The sequence below is a fragment of the Malaclemys terrapin genome, chromosome 12 (genome assembly GCF_027887155.1).
Source record: "Malaclemys terrapin pileata isolate rMalTer1 chromosome 12, rMalTer1.hap1, whole genome shotgun sequence".
NCBI classification, from domain to species: domain Eukaryota; kingdom Metazoa; phylum Chordata; order Testudines; family Emydidae; genus Malaclemys; species Malaclemys terrapin.
The window spans coordinates 6,385,950-6,405,973 of record NC_071516.1 but is presented as its reverse complement, the minus strand read 5'-3'; the positions used below and the strand labels follow the sequence as shown (position 1 = coordinate 6,405,973).

General features: G+C 44.4%; 1 protein-coding gene across 2 annotated transcripts in view; it reads right to left on the bottom strand.

Annotated features, from left to right (window-relative positions):
• Nucleotides 1-19,117, bottom strand: part of CHRNA4 (cholinergic receptor nicotinic alpha 4 subunit) — a 37,257-nt gene extending 18,140 nt beyond the window's left edge. The window contains exons 1-4 of one of the 2 annotated variants that reach the window (XM_054046489.1): nucleotides 18,611-19,117; nucleotides 17,011-17,162; nucleotides 10,114-10,158; nucleotides 9,907-10,016 (exon numbers count right to left, since the gene is read on the bottom strand). In XM_054046489.1, coding sequence (XP_053902464.1) covers nucleotides 9,907-10,016; nucleotides 10,114-10,158; nucleotides 17,011-17,162; nucleotides 18,611-18,671 — 368 coding nt within the window. In that variant the 5' untranslated portion in view covers nucleotides 18,672-19,117. Of the gene's footprint in view, nucleotides 1-9,906; nucleotides 10,017-10,113; nucleotides 10,159-14,989; nucleotides 15,034-17,010; nucleotides 17,163-18,610 lie in introns of those variants that run through there. The other variant, XM_054046490.1, reaches the window with a different exon arrangement.
• Nucleotides 19,118-20,024: the final 907 nt, after the last annotated feature.

Genomic DNA, 20,024 nt, shown 5'->3' with positions numbered 1-20,024 from the left:
AATCAGGCAAAGCCACTATTGCATTTTAGTCTAGTCTGATTGAAAAATACAATGCTGATATTCAATGACAGGAACGCTGCTCTTTGCCTGGGCATTTTCCTTCCAGTTTCCTGACTAGAACAAATCATTCTGCCTGATTTTACCTTCCTGTAAAACCAGACTGAGCAATGAAACATTCACCGTGTGTGACTCTTCAAGACACACTACTGTTGTTGTTGTCCTTTAAACTTTGATAAGAAACTGGAATCTCATTCAACATTTAATGAGATCTCTGAGGCATGAGTAAATCCTTCATTAATAGAACAGTACGTTTATAATTGGACTCACATCACAGGCGACTGATTATGCTAATAATGGTTCCTTCCATGTACAGCATCGTTCAAATGGCTAGGTGCACTATTGAAGTATCAGGTATTAGATCATACCAGATCCAGGTTACCAGGCTAGATGGCCTGACCTGGAAAGGCAAACCTTATGCTCCATTAGGGTCCAAAGCCTCGGGCAGCTCACAGGTGAGTTTGTGCAATGAGGAATGTTACGCCTCACTGCATTTTAGTGAGGATTGGGTGTAAATTTAGACCCTGAAACATTGGAGAGAAGAGCATGCAAATCCTTTCACCCTAATGAAGATTATGGGTCCCAGGGGAAGGAGGGAGGCATCCTGAATATATCTGCCGCTTGCACACTGGGGTGCCGTTCAAGAGGGAGCCCAAGAGCAGCGCCACATTTAAGAGCCCATAGCGATGGAGCGGAGTAGGCGGCTAGAGCCCTAACACCAAGACGGCTGCCTCTACCAGGAGGTTCTCCAGCCTACCTCCCTTGCCTCTGAGGGGGAGGAGCAGCATAGCCCACAGATACGCCTGTGATGGAGAAGACACGCTCCTCTGGAGTCCTTGCTGCTGGCAAAGGGGAGGAGAGAGCAGCTTGACTCCTCTGGACACCTCACTGCTACCAAAGAAGATATAGCAGGTCCCAAGACTCTAACATGCTTCTCCTAACTGACACTAGGGTGACCAGATGTCCCAGTTTTAAAGGGAAAGTCCCAATTTTGGGGTATTTTTCTTATATAGGCTCCTATTACCCCTCACCCCCGTCCTGATTTTTCATTTTCTATCTGGTCACCCTAACTGACCCAAGCCTCCAAACCTTCCGGGATTCACCCATCACTAGGTTTATATGAATTTAGAAGCCAGAAGCTGGGGAGGAAAGACAGAGAGGGGAAGAGACAAGAGGACGTCGCTTTATCTCTCTGTTCCTCTGATCCCTGCCTTAATTTCTTCATAACAGAGTAAAAGCACCAAATTCTCTCACTGGACATTAGGCTGAGCATTATGTTGGTGAATGCAGAGGGGAGGACACTGAACAGAAAAAAATTGGCCAGATACTCTGCCACGGGAAATCAACTTCAATGGAGCAACGCTGACTTACCCCAGGTGAAGTTCCAGGCCACAGTCTTTATTAAACATACATCTGAGAATAATAATATTTGCTCATCGACACTCCCCTCCTAGGGGTTACGTAAAGCCAGGGAGTTTCATTCAGACAGTTTAGGGGCAGTTTACCAGTCTACATATTATAGACTAATTTATTTTCAGACCTTTTTGTTACTAGAGTTCAATTCCATCTTGAGCAGTGACTTCAGAGAAGTAGTTTGCAATGTTGTTGCTGCCATGTTGGTCCCAGGATATTGGAGAAACAAGGTGGGTGAGAGATCTTTTACTGGACCAATTTCTGTTGATGAGAGACAAGTTTTTGAACTTGGACAGGGCTCTGGAAGTTTGATAGTCCCCCACCTTGTCTCTGTAAGAGTAGCACTGTTTGGTTCTATAGATATCGTCTCTCAATGATTTCTACACTGTTTCTGTTTTTTTCGACACAGAGAAAGAAAGATCTTTTTTAACGGCCTACCTTTCAAACTGAGCCTTGGAGCCAAAAGTCAGGCAGGGTCTGTTCTGGCTCACTCATTATCACCAGGAACAAAAGGGCTGCAAGGCCTAATTCTGCTCTCAGTGGGATTTCATGTGTGCAAGGAAGAGCGGACTTTGTTCCTGCAGTTGGAATTTAGTTAACAATTCGGCTGAAGAGTCACTAACTGGAACTGAATCCAGCTCCTTTTCCCTACAGCTGTCTTGGCTGTGGGAGGCTAATTGGGGTCTGAAGCTATTGCATTGGCTTCAGTGGATTTTAGATTCGACTCATAGTCAGTCAAGTTAGCAGGTCTGACTCTGACTACACGTTCGGGGACAAACGTGTTCAGTAAGAAGGTGCCATTTTTATATAGTCATTTCTCAGATTAGAACCATATTATTGTCTCGTTCAATGAAGACAATTAAGCTGCAATATAATAGTTTTATAGCCGGACAGGTGACAATCATCCAGAAATACTGGCTAGTATCAAAACAAGAGCATTTTCAAGACAAATAATGTAGTCGAGATCTCTTAATTGCTCAGGCCAGAAAGGCCTAAATATCTGCCAGTAATAACTCCCCGAAGTCTTATTTTCTTCTATCAAATTCTATATCAATATTGGCAGAAGAGAATTGTGGCTTGTTACAGCAGTTGTCCTCTGTAAACACCTTCTCACTGTTCTATACTCCTTCAAGATTTAATTTCTAGATTTAACTTCACTTCAGTCTCATCTAAACTTTTCACTTCATCTTTATCATACGGAGAGTTGAATTGAAATTCAAGAACTGTGTTGTTCTGCTGATAAATATCAACTGTGCTTCATTTAAAAGCTCTGCCAATGAAGATCCTTTTGCCAGCTTCTGTTTTCCTTATAGTTCAGATATACATCAGCTCATCAGATTAAATGTTTTCAGAATGCATATAAATGAGGCACAAATTTATTTTAATTTGACTATACTATTTTAATTTAAACAGCGCTATAGAAATCTGAAAATTACTTCCTTACATATATAGATATACTTAGATATTCCTGGACTTAAAGCATTTTTCTTCCACAAGCACAAACCTAAACCAAACTGGGGTTTTCAAGTTCTCTTCCCCACCCCCTAGCTAAACATTAAAGAGATTCAACAGTAACATTCCAATTAAAATACTCTCCAATGGCAAATCAGAGAAAGCTTTGTTCAACAAATATTTTGTACAAAGGAAATAATAGCTACAAACAAATGATAGGTGGAAGAAGAGGTTTCCACTTAATTCTGAGTAGTTACAGACTATCTATATGTGTACTAGCTTATAAATGCAATAGCTTGGCTCCCTAGATGGGAAATCTTAGGTTTTGCCTGATAGGTTTGGACCTTCAAAAAATCTTACGACAGTTTCTTTGTAAGAGCCATGGTTTGCCAAATTGACCTGGAGCAAAATTGGCCCTTTCCCCGCTGTTTTGTGTGGTTTATTGTGCAGTGGTTGACTGCCATCATCCACCCCAGAAGTGGCTGGGCTTTAGTAATGTAGTAAGCATGTGGGGCTAGATCCTGTAAGGCTCTTTGCAATGCTGAACCTGCTCATTTCCCTTTGGCTTTAGTGGGCGTTGAAGGTGCTCTTCCCCTTGCAGGATTGTCTCAGCACCTTGCAGGTTGAGGTATTTAGGTTGCAAAGCATTCAGACAAGCACTGCAAAAATGTGTATGTTTTGAGCACATGGGATTGATAGGTGCCTTGGGTGTAAATTTAGCAAAAATTCATTAAAGGTGCTTCCTTTATAGACCCCTCCTAACATTTTCTACCCTTCCCGAAAGAGTTTTTGGAATACAAACCGAAGAATGACGAGTTCTGTTCTCTTTGGAAGAGTTATTACACACACACACACACCTCAAAACCAGGAAGTCCAACCAAGCAGCAGTGATAGCTATATATTATATAGCAGTACAGATAAAAAACCATTCAGCTACATGTGTAATATATTATAATTTATTATACATAGAATCACAAAATCACAGGACTGGAAGGGACCTCGAGAGGTCATCTAGTCCAGTCCCCTGCACTCATGGCAGGACTAAGTATTATCTAGACCAGTAGTTCTCAAAGCCGGTCCGCCGCTTGTGTAGGGAAAGCCCCTGGCGGGCCGGGCCGGTTTGTTTACCTGCCACGTCCGCAGGTTCGACTGATCACAGCTCCCACTGGCCCGGTTCGCCGCTCCAGGCCAACGGAGGCTGTGGGACGCAGCGAGGGCCGAGGGATGTGCTGGCCGCCCTTCCCGCAGCCCCCATTGGCCTGGAGCGGCGAACTGCGGCCAGTGGGAGCTGCGATCAGCTGAACCTGCGGATGCGGCAGGTAAACAAACCGGCCCGGTCCACCAGGAGTTTTCCTTGAACAAGTGGCAGACCGGCTTTGAGAACCATTGATCTAGACTGTCCCTGACAGGTGTTTGTCAAATCTGCTCTTAAAAATCTCCAGTAAGGGAGATTCCATAACTTCCTTAAGCAATTTATTCCCGTGCTTAACCATCCTGACAGTTAGGAAGTTTTTCCTAATGTCCAACCTAAACCTCCCTTGCTGCAATTTAAGCCCATTGCTTCTTGTCCTATCCTCAGAGGTTAAGGAGAATAATTTTTCTCCCTCCTCCTTGTAACAACCTTTTATGTACTTGAAAACTGTTATCTTGTCCTCTCTCAGTCCTCTCTTTTCCAGACTAAACAAACCCAAAATTTTCAATCTTGCCTCATAGGTCATGTTTTCTAGACCTTTAATCATTTTTGTTGCTCTTCTCTGGACTTCCTCCAATTTCTCCACATCTTTCCTGAAATGTGGCACCCAGAACTGGACACAATACTCCAGTTGAGGCCTAATCAGCACAGAGTAGAGCGGAAGAATTACTTCTTGTGTCTTGCTTACAACACTCCTGCGAATACATCCCAGAATTATGTTTGCTTTTTTTTGCAAATGTGTTACACTGTTGACTCATATTCAGCTTGTGATCCACTCTGACCCCCAGATCCCTTTCCGCAGTACTCCTTCCTAGGCAGTCATTTCCCATTTTGTATGTGTGCTACTGATTGTTCCTTCCTAAGTGGAGTACTTTGCATTTGTCCTTATTGAATTTCATCCTATTTACTTCAGACCATTTCTCCCATTTGTCCAGATCATTTTGAATTTTAATCCTATCCTCCAAAGCACTTGCGACCCCTCCCAGCTTGATATCACCCACAAACTTTATAAGTGTACTCTCTATGCCATTATCTAAATCACTGATGATACATACATATGTATGTATTTGCATGTCTAATTTGTGTGAAGATTTAGTCTTTTTTATTCTTTGTTCTACCTGTTATCTCAATTTCAGCAATTTGAGGACCAATAAATAATGAACTGGTTGCATCTTCTACCTGCTTCTTTAAGAGACTGGTAGACATAGACTATGTCATTCAGAGATATTCTTCAACTGCCCATGATATGGGGAAAAATACCATATTGCCCCAGTAGTCAGTGTTTCCAATAATTTTAGGGAAGATAATTTCTGTTCCAAATGTCCTTCAGGTCAGTCAGGACCTCTGTCTTATTGAATGAGCCTCATCAGTTAAATAAAAACATAAACACCAAAGTTTTCAAAAGAAACTATCAACTTTCTCTTGATTTATATTAAGCCATCTACCAGATCATCTTATACCTATGTACAGAAGTCCTTTGTGCCTATATTACAACTGGGCGAATTCTTCAAAACATTTCCTGATAATATTCATTGTAATAAATACACCTCTATCCCGATATAACGCTGTCCTCAGAAGCCAAAAAAATCTGATTGTGTTATAGGTGAAACTGTGTTATATCGAACTTGCTTTGATCCGCTGGAGTGCACAGCCCCGCCCCCCGGGAGCGCTGGGCTTTACCGCATTATATCCGAATTCGGGTTCTATCGGGTCGCATTAAATCGGGGTAGAGGTGTATTTGAACTCATTTCACATGCGATCATATCCCTTGTGTTCATTTTCTCTGACTATTTTACCAAGTGCTTTTAACTGACAGTGAATTTTTATAGGAACAACTAACTTTAGGTGAATATTAGTATTCAGAGAGTGAATTTTGAACTCCTAAGTGCAAACATTCATACCAGAAACGTCCTTTCCAAGTGTTAAGCTCATCTAATTAGAGAATAGAAATGCCATCACGTGTGTCCAATTAAAACTATCTAGAAAAGTTTGAATATTTGAATATTCTCAATGCAGATCCAAGGGCACAGTCCTCCATTGATCTGACAGATCTCTGTAAGGCTAGTGTTCAGAATTCTCCACTCACCGTCGCTGCTGATAGCATGTTGCATGCCTCAGATAGGTCAAATAGCTACACATGGCGGCAAAGCAGTGGAAAATCGGAACCCACGCATTATTCCCTGAAACTGTTTGAGAAATATTTTGAATAGCAAATAAATTTAGGGAAACTGCAAAATGTTCATGGACAATAAACATGTCAAATAAATGTATTCACTACAAATGATTTCCTCATCTTTATTGAGCCTTGGGTAAGCTACCTTCACAACCATTAAAACCTCAATTATGGAACATCCAGCCTTCTTGTGAAGGAAAATAAAGGAAAAGAGGTTTTGTCTTTTCACTATGAAATCATATTCCTGTGTTTTACATATGCTTTGTCAGACCCAGTAGAGACAATTTACAGAGTCTTAGAGCTTATCTTATCAAGCCTGCAAAATCCAACAGCATATTAATTTCCCCCTAGGATATTAGTTTGGTTTTAGATTCCTTATGAATGTTGACAACCACATATACTCTGTAGGCCAAACTGGCCAAATTTACTGATTTAATTTGGGGCCCCAGAGTGCATCAATGGAAGCTTTTGACAATAATGAGCTCAGATAGGAGAATCACTGACAACAAGGGGTATGGCTTCCTTGAAGATGAAAATCTCAAATCAATTGCAATCGCATTGTTTTTATCTATTCCCATAAGTTAAAAACAAGGCAGGCTTCTGTGTGGATTCAGAGCCAGAAGCTTTCCCCCCCCCCCAAGCATCTCATCCCAAAGACAAATATCAGAACTCTTTTTGTAAGCACAGTGGGGCCTTCCAAAATGATTCGCATTAAAATGGTGAAACCCTGAAATAAGACCATTGGGCCTTTTCCGCTAAAAGTTCCACTAAACCCCCTTTATACCACTCTGGCAGTATAAAGGGACCTTATAGTAGCCATGAAGTACTGACACCTACTTTAAGGTCCCTTTACACTGTCAGAAAGATATAAAGCATGGGAAGAAATCCCTATAATCATCCTCCAGGCCAGCTCATGGTCTTGCAAATCCCTTCTTGAAACTTCTCAGCCAAGGTGCCTTAAAAAACCTACATGGTCAGGCAGCTGATGTGCAGTGATCACTGCCATTACAACACACTGGCATCTCTTTGTATCCCGCCTGTTCGTTTGTTCTATCCTCCTGTAGTCTCTTGCCTTACACGTCGATTGTGAACGCTTTGGGGCAGAGTCTGTTTATTTGCTCTGTGTCTGTACAGTGCCTACCACAATGGGGTCCATGACTGCTGTGACTGCAAATCCAATGATTAATTCGTATTAATCATAAATTGGTCTTTAGTGTAAAGGAGAAGCAGGTTCATTATTTCTTATTCCATTGCTAACATTTTCAGGCTCTAATCCCATTCCATTGGTAGGTGGATTTGCTGCTTTTTCAGGGGCTACCTGAAAAAGATTTGAATGTGGATATTGTATTTTTCTGTGTCTGGTTGGTGTAGAAACAGGGACTCCCATGTGCATGTGAAGGTTGCAGGAAATGATGCGCACCTTTCCTTGGCTGCAGTCTAAGCCACTGATCATATATTAGTGTTTAGCTTGTGCCTGCTTTTAGGATAAGAAGGGCTGAGTGCCCATGAATTAATAATTACATAGGGCTAATATTCAGAGGTCCTGAGCGCACACACACACACACACACACACACGATGATTTCAGCCAGAGCTGCGAGCTCAGCACTGGTGAGGATCAGGCCCCTGGAGAATGGAAAAGATCGTTTCAATAGTCTCTAAAGCGGCACACCCTCTAGATATATATTTACCTCAACCTTTTCTTAGAGAACGTACCAAACTGGAACCATGCAATTATTAATTAAAAATGAAGACCGTTCCATTGTCAAAACGCAGTCGCAAAGTGTTGCCTGTTTAAAAAGCCATTTCTGTTCGCCGTTCCAAGGGCACTCAACGCACATTCTGCCAGGGTGGCCAAGCAAGGCTACATGTCCTCCAACAACCAGAGCTTGGATATTGCAAGTACAATAGGTGAAGACGCTCAGAGACCTTGCTAAGCCTTTAAGACCTCAGCCAATGACAAATGACTTCATTACAATGAAAGCAGCCAAGACACAAATGGAAGAACCCAGGGAGAAGCAGTCCAGTTTAAACCAGCTTGGGAAGAACAGAAGATTCTGTGCTTCAAATAAAGCATTTTTTTGCAGCTTGTAACACAGCGGCTTCTTCTGTGCTTTCGTTAGCACTAACATGTACAGGTTGTCTAAGAAGTTAGATGTGTGATTACATGCTTAATCTGTGTATCCACTCAATGCTATTATCCCCTAGGGACTGCTCCACCAGCAAAGAACTGGACAGAGCACTGCATAGGTCACCCTGTCTCATTCCACCCCTGATGTGCCCCTGCCTCAAATATATAGGGAGCATGCTGAGGATGTGAGGAGCTAGGGCCAGGTGCTCCAGCTGGTATAATTTACCACAGCCTTTATGCCCTATGTTATGCCAAGTCACATGGCATTGTTTCTAATCCCTGATTGGGCAACTGAAACTTTTAGAAGAGGAGAATGATTAATAGTGAACATCCAACCCTAGATGACACACCTTCCTGTGGGACTATTTTGGAGAAATAAAAACTCATGTTAAAACTTGTGATGCTTTTAGGAATCATGAGGATTGTCATCAGTACCAGGCAGCCATCTGAATCGGCACCAACAATGCATAAAGGATCTCACAATTCACGGTCGAACAAACTCAATGTTTTTATTCACAAAAATATTTGTAAATTATTTTGGTAGAGTTGACCAACCTTCCCTTGCAATCGGGAATGTGCGAAAGTCAAACTCTGATGTTCCCATCACCCATGTAACATACTTTTGAACTGTGCTGATATCTCTTCTCTCAACTAAAATGCCCTCTCTACTCCTCCTTTGGAGTCTAGCCCTGGAAAGCCTGACACTGAGCTTGCATAGGGCTCACTGAGAACTGAATTTGGCTACTACTGTCCAAAGGTCTCAAGTAAAGAAAGCAACCACCTTCTTCTGCCGTATGTGTCCATGACACCCAGATTTCACACACGCAGATCCAGCTGCAAGAGTTTATTTAGAAACAACACTAGAGGTTCCTTGGACCAATCCCAGAACCTGCATAATGATACCGAAACAGTACCCAGCCCAAGAAGCTGGAGGTAAGTTTGCAAATAATTTCTCAGAAACACTCCTCCCTTCCTCCTATCACTTTCTACAGAGAACCGCTCGGGTATAAGTTAGAGGACATCGCACTGTTGCCCAGGAAGGAGAGGTTCTCAAGTGAAACCAAGACCATAACCCGTTAGCAGTTGGAACCGACAGCGTTAGGGTCCTTTTTTAGCCAATTTTGGACTGAAGGTACGTATAACATTCTCCCCAAATATTATCCGAGTATATTTAAAGGATGTGCCTTTAAAACAAAAACAAAAACCTTCCCAAACAAAACATTCCACTGCATGCATAGTTCTTCCCCTAGGGAGAGGAAGGGAGAGAAAGAGAGGGAGAACAAACCAAATGTGACAGATGTCAATGATGTTGCTTAGCATATGACTTGAAGGTGCTCAGATACTACAGCAATTATGGTAGCATAAGCACCTGGATAGACTAGAATAGTATCAAATAGAATAGGGAGAGAAAAATACAACCATCTCCCCAGTGCAGAGAGCGGAGCAGATTTTTAAAGGAACACGGTCGCCTTCCTGGAGCTCAGACTCACTTGTTGTAGAGAACAATATCCGGCCTCCAAATGAGTTCTGAAGGGATGCGGATGGATGTAACGTTCTCGTATTCCAGAGGATCCCAGCGCAACTTGTAGTCATACCACTCCTGGGAAAAACAGATCCATTACCAGGGACTGAGAGGAGTTAGAATTGAAATATACATGGAAAACAAATACAAGAAAACACCTTTTGGGCTCACCCACCTGCTTCACCCACATGTTCGTGGTCATCATTTGATTCTTCTCATCCTGAAACAGAAAAGTCACAAGCTCAGAAAGCAGAGGCATGTTTACTGGAGTCCGTTTTTGTAATCAGAAATAATCTCAGCAATAAACATATTTTTCAGCTAAAAAAGGCAGATGTTGCTGGGGTTTAGCATGGGGCAGAACGCACCTGTCTGATACCACCAAACAGCTGAGGCTAAGACGAGGCAGTCTTGGCAGATGACCAACTTGGATTTGTTTAACAGATTTTCCTAGAAATGTGTGTACTAAGGAGACTTTTGTTTTGAAGGACATTAGAAGGCATAGCCAAGATGAGCTCAGCACAGCACCATTGGGGGGGGGAGAAAGAAGAATCCACAGCCCCCACCACAATGGGGGTAGGATTGTTACATTAGTCCATCACTCCTCCCCCAGTTGCCTGCTGAGCACAGCTTCACGGAGACTTCCAGGGAAGCTGTCCTATTGAGAACCAACCACATGCCCCTTGCAACTTCTCCCTTGGCAGGGCAGTACCAATCTGGCTGCAGATGTGGGGGTCTGTGGATATGTCCCCTGCACGATTTACCTTCAAACTTGTCCACAGACAGTTCCCCAGCACTTCCTTTCCTGCATTGTTCTGACTGCTTGGAAGTGATGCTTTGTGGCGGACATGCACTTGCCCTTCTTGAGTTTAAGGCCAGTATCGATGGCTCTCTGCCTTTAGCTCTAACATGCATCTCTCCTCTCCCAAGTGTGTTCTACAGAGAACACACTATAGTACTGTGCTAGGAAGGAAGCTCCGGTGGTTAAGATTAGAACCAAGACCCCCCTGTGATCCTAGCCCTTGCCTCATTCCTCCAGAGCACAGAGTTTTTCACATAGACCTATCACAGAACATAAGGAAATTCCTATAGCAAATTGGTAGCTTTCAGATAGACTTGTAGTGAGAATTGGTGGGTTGGTTTACCTGTATTCAGACCTTGACACTTTGCCCTGAAAGTGTAGAGTCTAAAGCTCTTCTATTAGCTATTTGTTCACTTCTAAACTATATGCTTTTCCTGAGTTAGGAGATCTCTCTCAGCTGCAACGATTGCTCACACAAGCATTGCCATTTCATTTAAAATGTTCTTCTTTGGAAAACAATTCATATTTTCCTAACCCCTGCTTGTCTCTTTCTCTCATTTATAAAAAATGAATTTAGCACTGATAAAAAGTGACAGCTAAATTGGCAGCTGTTGGAGACTGAAACCCTCTTTTTATCCACAAGAGATGCAATGCCAGTGAAATCTTCCCCTCAGTGTCCTGCCAGATCTAACCTGCAAGGACCATCTAAAGAGATGGTGGCTCAGTCTCTAGGCTTGTTCAGTCCTTGGCTTTTCTTGTAGAACTGCCAATAAAGGTGCCAGCTGGTGCTACCGGTGAGAATAGCATTTGCAAATGGGACATCTGTCCATGGGGATCTTTCATATAGGTCACTGAAAAGCCATCAGGAGGTGACAACTTTTGATTGTTACCAACTTGGGCTGGATTTGAACTGGTCAAGAAGAAATTAAAGGCTTTATATCCTCTAATCTCTTGAGTAATTCACTCCTCCCAAGACCTGTTTCTGAGTGCAACACAGCTTCATTCTTTTTTTAAAAAATCTGTCTTGCATTTTTTATACCTAGAGTGAATTAAGGCTCAAATTCTCAGGAAAAAAAAATGTACATTTTGTGCATCTACGTTGGACATGTAAGTAGTAGGTTGGTCGTTGCTTAGATTCCAGTATAATCAGGACCATCGGTAAAAATTTCAAAAGTGTCTGAGGGACTCAGGAGCAGAGCTGGCCAAAACTTTTCAACCAAAACATTTTTTGGCAGAAAAAGTAGATTCAGTGATGCCAAAATGTTTCACAAATTCATGTCCATTTCGCTGAATTGTTCATGCCGAAAAAATCAACCCCAATTTCAGAAAAAATATCTACGTTTCATTTTGACATTTTTTAATGAAATGTTTTGATTTTTCAATTTAAAACAGATTTTCATTTAGATAATTTTCTTTAGTTTTATTTTTTTAAAAGGTAAAATATGTTTAAAAATCCTCTAAACTACAATGAAACATTTCATTTGACCCAAAACAATTTTTTTCAAATTTTCAATTTGCCAAAAATTTATAAACATTTCATTTTGGGTTTGACCTGAAATTATTATTTTAATTTTTCAGAACTGCCAGTGAACTGAAAAATCCATTATTCACCCAGCTCTACTTAAGAGCCTAACTCCCACTGAAAGGGATTTACGCTCCTAAGTCACTGGGGTTGAGATTTTCAAAAATGCCTCAGAAATGTCAACAGGAGTTAGGCACTTAACTGTCATTTCTGCCTTTGAGAATCGCCACCTTAGGCACTTTGGGAAATATTTCCTCGTATAAACATGACAGATACTCGGTTGCAGTAAACGCATAAGCACATAGCTGGTTAGATGTATATTCGATCATTTCTGTGTGCATTTACCACATTTGCACACACAAATGCAGTAAGCATGTGTACATGGCCAGCTGCATGTGCAATTAGTCCTTTGTCTGCACATTGACCATGTCTTAGTGTGCAATCAAGCAGCGTTCATGTGCATTTTGTATGTGAGTTATGAAAACTTGGGCACCTGCAGTATTTACATTTCTACAAAATATGTTAACTTAAAACACTACAAATTCGCTTTAGTGACCAAAACTATGTGAGTAGGGTTACCATATTTTGTGCCTCCAAATGGAGGACACTCCAGGGGACCCCGGCCCCGCCCCCAGCCCCGGCCATGCCCCCGCCCCAACTCCGCCCCCTCCCCAAAGTCTCCGCCCCCTCCCCTGCTTCCCGCGAACATTTAATTCGCGGGAAGCCTGAAGCAGGTAAAGGGGGGGGGGAGGAGGTGCGGCCTAGGCTGGCCCCCCCGCGGCTCCAGCCTGGGTCGGCTCGGGCCCTGGGGTGCCGGCCGGCCCCGGCCGACCACACCCGGCCCGCCCAGCACTGCCGGCCGGCCCCTGGCGGCCCGGCGCACCCCCCGGCCCCGCGACCCCGGACCGGCTCCCGAACCGGCCCCCCGGCTCGGCGCACCCCCGCGGCTCCGCGGCTCGGCGCACCCCCGCAGCCCGGCGCACCCCCCGGCCCCGCAACCCCGGACCGGCTCCCGAACCGGCCCCCAGGCTCAGCGCACCCCCGCGGCTCGGCGCACCCCCGCAGCTCCGCGGCTCGGCACACCCCCGCAGCCCGGCGACCCCGGACCGGCTCCCGGACCGGCCCCCCGGCTCAGCGCACCCCGCGGCTCGGCGCACCCCCGCGGCCCCGGACCGGCCCCCCGGCTCAGCGCACCCCGCGGCTCCCGGCTCGGCGCACCCCCCCGGCCCGGCGCACCCCCCAGCGGCCCGGCCCGGCGCACCCCCCAGCGGCCCGGCTCCGCGGCCCGGCGCGACCCTGGACCGGCTCCGCGGCCCGGCGCACCCCCGCGGCCCGGCCCGGCGCACCCCCCAGCGGCCCGGCTCCGCGGCCCGGCGCGACCCCGGACCAGCTCCGCGGCCCGGCGCACCCCCCGGCGGCCCGGCCCCCGGCACCGCGCCCCCTGCTCCCCGCCCGGCCCCGCGACCCCGGCCCGGCCCCGCACTGGCCCGGCCAAAGAGGCCCCGGCCGAGCCCTCCCTCCCTCCTGATTTTCCCGGACATGCCCGGCTTTTGGGGATTTCCCCCCGGACGGGGATTTGAGCCCCCAAAAGCCGGACATGTCCGGGAAAATCCGGACGTATGGTAACCCTATATGTGAGTCACTCTGCAAACATACAACCTGATGATAGCTCCGATGATCTATACAACTCTTTGCGTGTTTTGGGGTGATAGGCTCTTTCCTGTGCTAAACGTGAATGGAGTGTTAAGTTACAAAATATAATTATGTATAAATAAATGAAATCCAATGCAAGGCATGCAAATTGCTCAGCTGTCACGAATACAATTTAATTGAACTGTTTAATGTTTGCTAGTTTGCTTGCATGCTAATTACAGCTTCTGTGTAAATAACCAAAGAAAAGTGCTTTGGACTCTGTTCAGTTCTCACAGTTTAAGGTGCTGCAGCAAAACTAATGGATTTTTGTTTGTTTGTTTGGTCTCCTCATTGGCAAGGCTTCAAAACAGCTCAGATGTCAGTGCTTTTTTGAGCGAAAGCAGCTCACTATTAACAGAGGAACGGAGGGGTTGTGGTAGCAACACAGTTGAGGGTGGAATTTAACTGCAGAGTCTCTTTTCCCAAGGTGAATATGCTGCACTCCAGGCTACCCAGCAGAGAGGGGCGTAGGAGGTAACTGGGTTCTATCTAGTCTGTTCTGAAACCTGTGTCTCAGTCTCATAGTCACTTAGTCCAGTACCAAACTTTCCTCAGCTCAATAGGGTGAAGTAAGGATACAGCAGGACAGTGGATTTGATATTGAGTTTTCTGGCTTTTGTCAGTCCGAGTCGGGATTTGAATATTGATCCTGGTTTGCTTTTTTTTTTGACTTTCTGCCATTGAAATGTGTCTAGAGGAGAAACAAACTCCATTGAAAAGGGAAGGCTGCGCTTTTAACACCATGTCTGACAATCATGCTAAGTTTTCTTAAGGAATGCTGCTGTGGTAAGAAGGGGGATCGTTAGACAGACACTCAGCTGGACTAGGAACATGATACAGGAATTGTATCAGGGAAAGGGTTATACAGGAACAGAGAGAACCTTACTGAAGGAGACGGGGAATAATTAACTAAACCTCAGCTGTTTTACAACCCTGCCTGTCGACTGCAGTTTTAAACACAAGAATATGACTTTTACAGGGTATATTCTTCCTAGGTAAGACAAGAAAAGCACTTCAAAGCACAAGTATTGATCTCACCGTTCATGATTGGGTAGTTGCATAGTAGAAAGCATCTCTTATGCCACCACAATCGTTGATGTACCATCTTTAATCTCATCAATTATTCAGACGAAATGCATACAACCTAAATACCATCAATGACAGATTTGGGCTCCTCAGCCATTTTGTTCTGCGTGTGTACAGCACCTTGCACAATGGGGTCCCGGTCCATCACTAGGGCTCCTAGCTGCTATCACAATAATAAAATAATAATCAATGCTAAGCTCTGTTTTTTGAAGTTGTTTGAGCAAAGGCTTATATATAAAAAGATGCACAGCCCCTCATGCACATATGCCATTCATTTCTCAAATACCTGTATTAAATTGTATACTGCACAGATATCTTTGCCACATATAACATGGTTATAAATGTGATAAATTGTGGAACCATGTGCATCACTAATCTACACTCCTCTGACCTGTACTCTGACCACTAATCTAGACTACCTGCGACTACCTCTAACATCCCAAACATGAATGGACTCTTCTTTGAAACCACCCACCACAGAACCATTTTCTAATTTCCACCCAAAAGTAGAATTTACCCCTCTCAATTACAATGGCATGAGGCCCAATATGGACAATATTCAACCAGGGAGATGTTTAAGGCCTGAGATCTCATGACTTATGAAGGCTAGAAATTGGACCTTCTTACTACTGGAAAAGGGACCTTCTTTTCTTCCCAATAGAACTCAGCAATCTGAGTGGAAGAACCATAGGGGTCATGATAACATTATGGGTGGATAAACTAGTACAGGTGTTTTAAGAGGTCTGTAAACTGTATTAGCTGGAATATTTATCTGAGTCACATATGGCTGAACCTAGGATGCAGCAGCCTCGCTTCTCAGAGGGAGGAATATGAAAGTTAGCACCAATATTTCTTTTTCTCTAATCCATTTCAAAAATAGTGATTCTGTTACATAGGCGGCATATAGAGCATACATGATGGTGTAGTATGGTATAAAGAGTTAATAAGCACTCATCTGGAATGACCTGTAAAATTCATGTATAGCTTTACTGTTTGCATATAAGCACAAACTCATGCCAATCATTCTTGTGTACTATACTACACCATCCTGTATGATCTTTCTTCTCTCTCTGTTACATACATAAGAACATAGTGTACATATAGGTTTCTATTTAAGAAATAATTCAGACAGCTTCCAAAAAATTAATATTCAAAACAGAGATGCATGTGCACAGACACACACACTGGCATGCAAAATTAGTTATCTGAGTTCCATGTGCAAATTGGTACTTGTGCATACAATCATGCTAGAACAGCAAAATGCAGATTTGTGTGGGTGTGGAATCATGCACCTGTTTTCTTCTTTGAAAATTGAGCTCCAAGGGCCATAAAATCATGTCCTTTAAATACCATGCCAATGCATATGCCTGACTCATAATAAAAATCAATCCATTTTGTATGTCATCTATATTTTGTATACATGTAGATTCCCTTTGAGCAAACATGCAAGAACATTTTCTCTCAGCCACTATGCCTCAAAGCAGCCAAAGGACGTTCCATGTGAAGAAAGAACTTTGGGATCCTTGGATAAGATAAGTAATAAATGTGTAAACTATGTATTATGAATACTAATTACAGATCAAATTCTAAACACCTTACTTGTTTCTTACTCAGCCAAAATTCATTCCCTCAAAACTCCCCTTGAGCTTAATAGATCTATCTATGGATTTTATACCATGGACTTTCCCTTGGTTTCAGAAAGGGCATCACATTTTTTACTATAATTAATAAATAAATAATACACGACCACCAGACTGCACACCTTGATGAGCAGTTATTCGCTTGAGTTTTCCCATTAGTTTCAATAGAACTTGTTCTTATGGATAACTGTTCTTCAGTGTCAGTAAGATATTCATATTCTGATCGTGAAATAAGTCAGCAAAAACCGCACACGCTGGCTTGCATCTGGAATCACTCCTAACCCATGACCCCTAAAATCTCCACTGCTTATAGGTACAGTCAGTTTCACTTACCACGTCAATGAGCTGCGCGATGGACAATCCGAAATGGACGAGGACCACGTCCGAAATGTTGGCTACAGGTCGGGACCACTTGTTATAGCCAGAGAAGAGTTTCTTCAGGAGTCTTTCCTCTGCGTGGGCTCGGGTTTCCACATGGCTGCACACTGCAGGGAAAGTGCGAGACATGAAAGTGTGAAACGTTTGTAAGTTAGGAAGACCCGAGCAGAGACATTTGGTGTGGTGGAGAGGAGGGGAGTGCTTCATCTTCCTCTCTCCCTGAATAGGCCCCAGCCCTTCTGTCCTTTGCAGACAGACTATGATGCAAGTCCTACTTATATATGTACAGCACCTAGATACCGTGGTGATGGGCACATTAGAAATGCAGACAGGTAGAGGAGGAAAGAGTATAGGTGGGCATGACATGGCAGTGACAGGACACCCCAGTGGGACTGGCCGGCACCTTTCAGCATCTACAATTCCATAGTTAGTTCACAATGTGGCATGGAACAGCATCTAGGAACTGTCTTGGGGGAGGTGGAGATTGTTAAAAAGCATTTGAAATACACTGCGTGGACTGTTCTCCTGTTAAATTGGTTCGGCCCCTTTGTGGATGCCAAGCAGCCCCAGTCTTGAACAGCTGGGAGAATATTAGCAAGGTCAGGCTTTGAAGCATGAAGTGGGGCATATGAAAGGGCCACTTGCTCTGGACAGGGCAAGAAGAGGTTTTTGGGGGTAGGGGGGAAAATGGGACCAGGACATCAGTTCAGGGGTGTGTGGGTGCATGTGTGTGTGCCAGAGAGAGAGAGAGAGAGAGTCTGTGATTATGGAGATGAAACACATCAAAAAACGACCACTATCAGACCAAATTTCAACCCCCTGAGCAAAGCAAGAATGTCCTGGTCCAGTAACTCAGGGGTCACTCCTGGCTGCAGCATCTGTGCGTCTGTAGTAGAGACAAAGGCGAACGGGGTCTGGTTTGGGAATTAGTGGAAGGGAAGAGCGCACAGTCCCCCTCACTGATGACTTTAAAAGTTGGAGGCTGCAGAGACTGGCTCCCCGTTCACTCGGGAGTCACTGTCGGTGATTAAAAATTAAAGCCAAGCATCGCGGAGGCAGACGCCAGGAAAGGTCTCTGGTCTCTGCTGAATGTGCACAAAGGCGAGGGAGGATCTGGGGAGAATGCGGGACTCAGCCCCGGGGCTCTGCCGCCCCTCTCCAGCTCTCATGCACCGTGGTCCTTAGTTATTGTTTTGTCTGCCCTGGGTTACATAAAAAGGAGGCTGAGCGCCCCCCGCACCTCCCCGTCCGCCGGAGCTGCAGCTGGGAGACACATTAACACACCGGGGGGACCAGCCAACAGCGAGGGAGAGCAGGACTCGAGCGTTTAAATCCCCAGTGGGGTTTAACCCTTTCCCACCCAAGGAGCAGAAAATCAACACAAAGCAAGACAGTATCATCCAAGGGGGGGGGGATCCTCGAGGGATCTGATGGAAAGGAGCAAGTGGTTCTTTTAAGGGGGGGGGGGGATTCCTTGCTGCAATGGGACAATCTCCAGCTGGGGCAGGGGGAGGAAATTGACCAAGGTGGCAGGGAAACCTGCTCTGACACTTACCAGGGAAGACGTTAGCGCAAAGGAAGAGGAGAAGGTTTTCTTTAGAAACTAGAAATCCCATCGCGGAGCCGAGCTCAGTTTCTACACTGCAAAGTCCCTCTTCGCAGCAACTTTTCTTCTCTGAGTCTCTGGATCTTCCAGCTTCATTCCCTCAATCTCCTCTCTCTCACACACACACACACACCAGTTTCTTGGAGGGGGCGGTAGGTTTATTTGCCTCCTTCTGCTCACCGCGATTTCCAGCTCTTCCTCCTGGGAGTCTTTCTCTTTCCTAGGGCACAAATCCACGCAGATACTTTAAGGGGTTCACAGGTGCAGCTGCAAGCTCTTTTTTTAACTACACAGCCGGCCTTGGTTTTCTCCCCCCCGCTTTCTCTAGAGGACAGGGGCTGGTTTGCTTGCTTAGTTTGTTTGCGGTCTGTTTTTCATAGCAGAGCTACCGCAGTTTTCCCCCCTTTGGTTTTTCTTTGCTCAGATTGGTCGCTGCTGATGGTCCATGCAAGCCAGTGAAAGCCCTTGGCAGAACAGAGGGAGATAGTACAGTATGTTTGCATATTTAATCCACTTGGACCTGCCCACCTCCTGTCTAAAGAAGGGGGAGGAGAGAATCCGTGTACTTCAGCAAACAGGCTGCAGGAAAGGAAGATTTTTAGAATGGGGGTAATTCTCAAAGGCCAGGGCTCCAGACAGGAAGGGAATTTGGTTCAGCTGCAGTCTTTATGGTGCCTGAACCCCAATACATATCTGAATGGAGCAGGCCCAGATCTCCAGTTAATTATTATTTATTACCCCATAAAATCAACTTTTCATCTGCGGTTCTTTACACTATATTTATTTTGAAAGCAATAGGGAAAGGCCTGGACTTTAATTCCTTGCATATTATTTATATTATTATTATTATTATTGTGCAAGAGACCCATAGTGCTAGATGCTGTACAAACATTTAGTTAAAAAAGACAGTCCCTATCCCAGACAACATCCTAATCAAGACTGTGATTAAGGGGCTTGAATACAACTTTATGCTGCAAACTGTCCTGCTGAAGGCGATGGTGCTACTTATGGAGGAATGGATTATTTGCTGTGAGTAAAGGAGTTGCAATCTGGCCCTACACCAACTCACTACTTCTAATGATTTCAGTGGCGAACACCAGAATACAGAACTGAGCCCTTTCTGTTTCACTTTAAAGCTTGCCCCTGCTATGATGTTATGATTACTTCCACAAGGCTAGGAAATGGATTGTGTTTGCAGATGTAGCTAATTACTTCCACACTGTAAAGTTAATCAAAGTCTGTTCTAATAATAAATCCATAGTTTTATATATATATATATATAGTTTCCTTTCTCCCAAAGCATATCAGGTGCCTTTTAATGAAATACATAACAAAAATAATACCTAGGTCTTTTATAGCATTG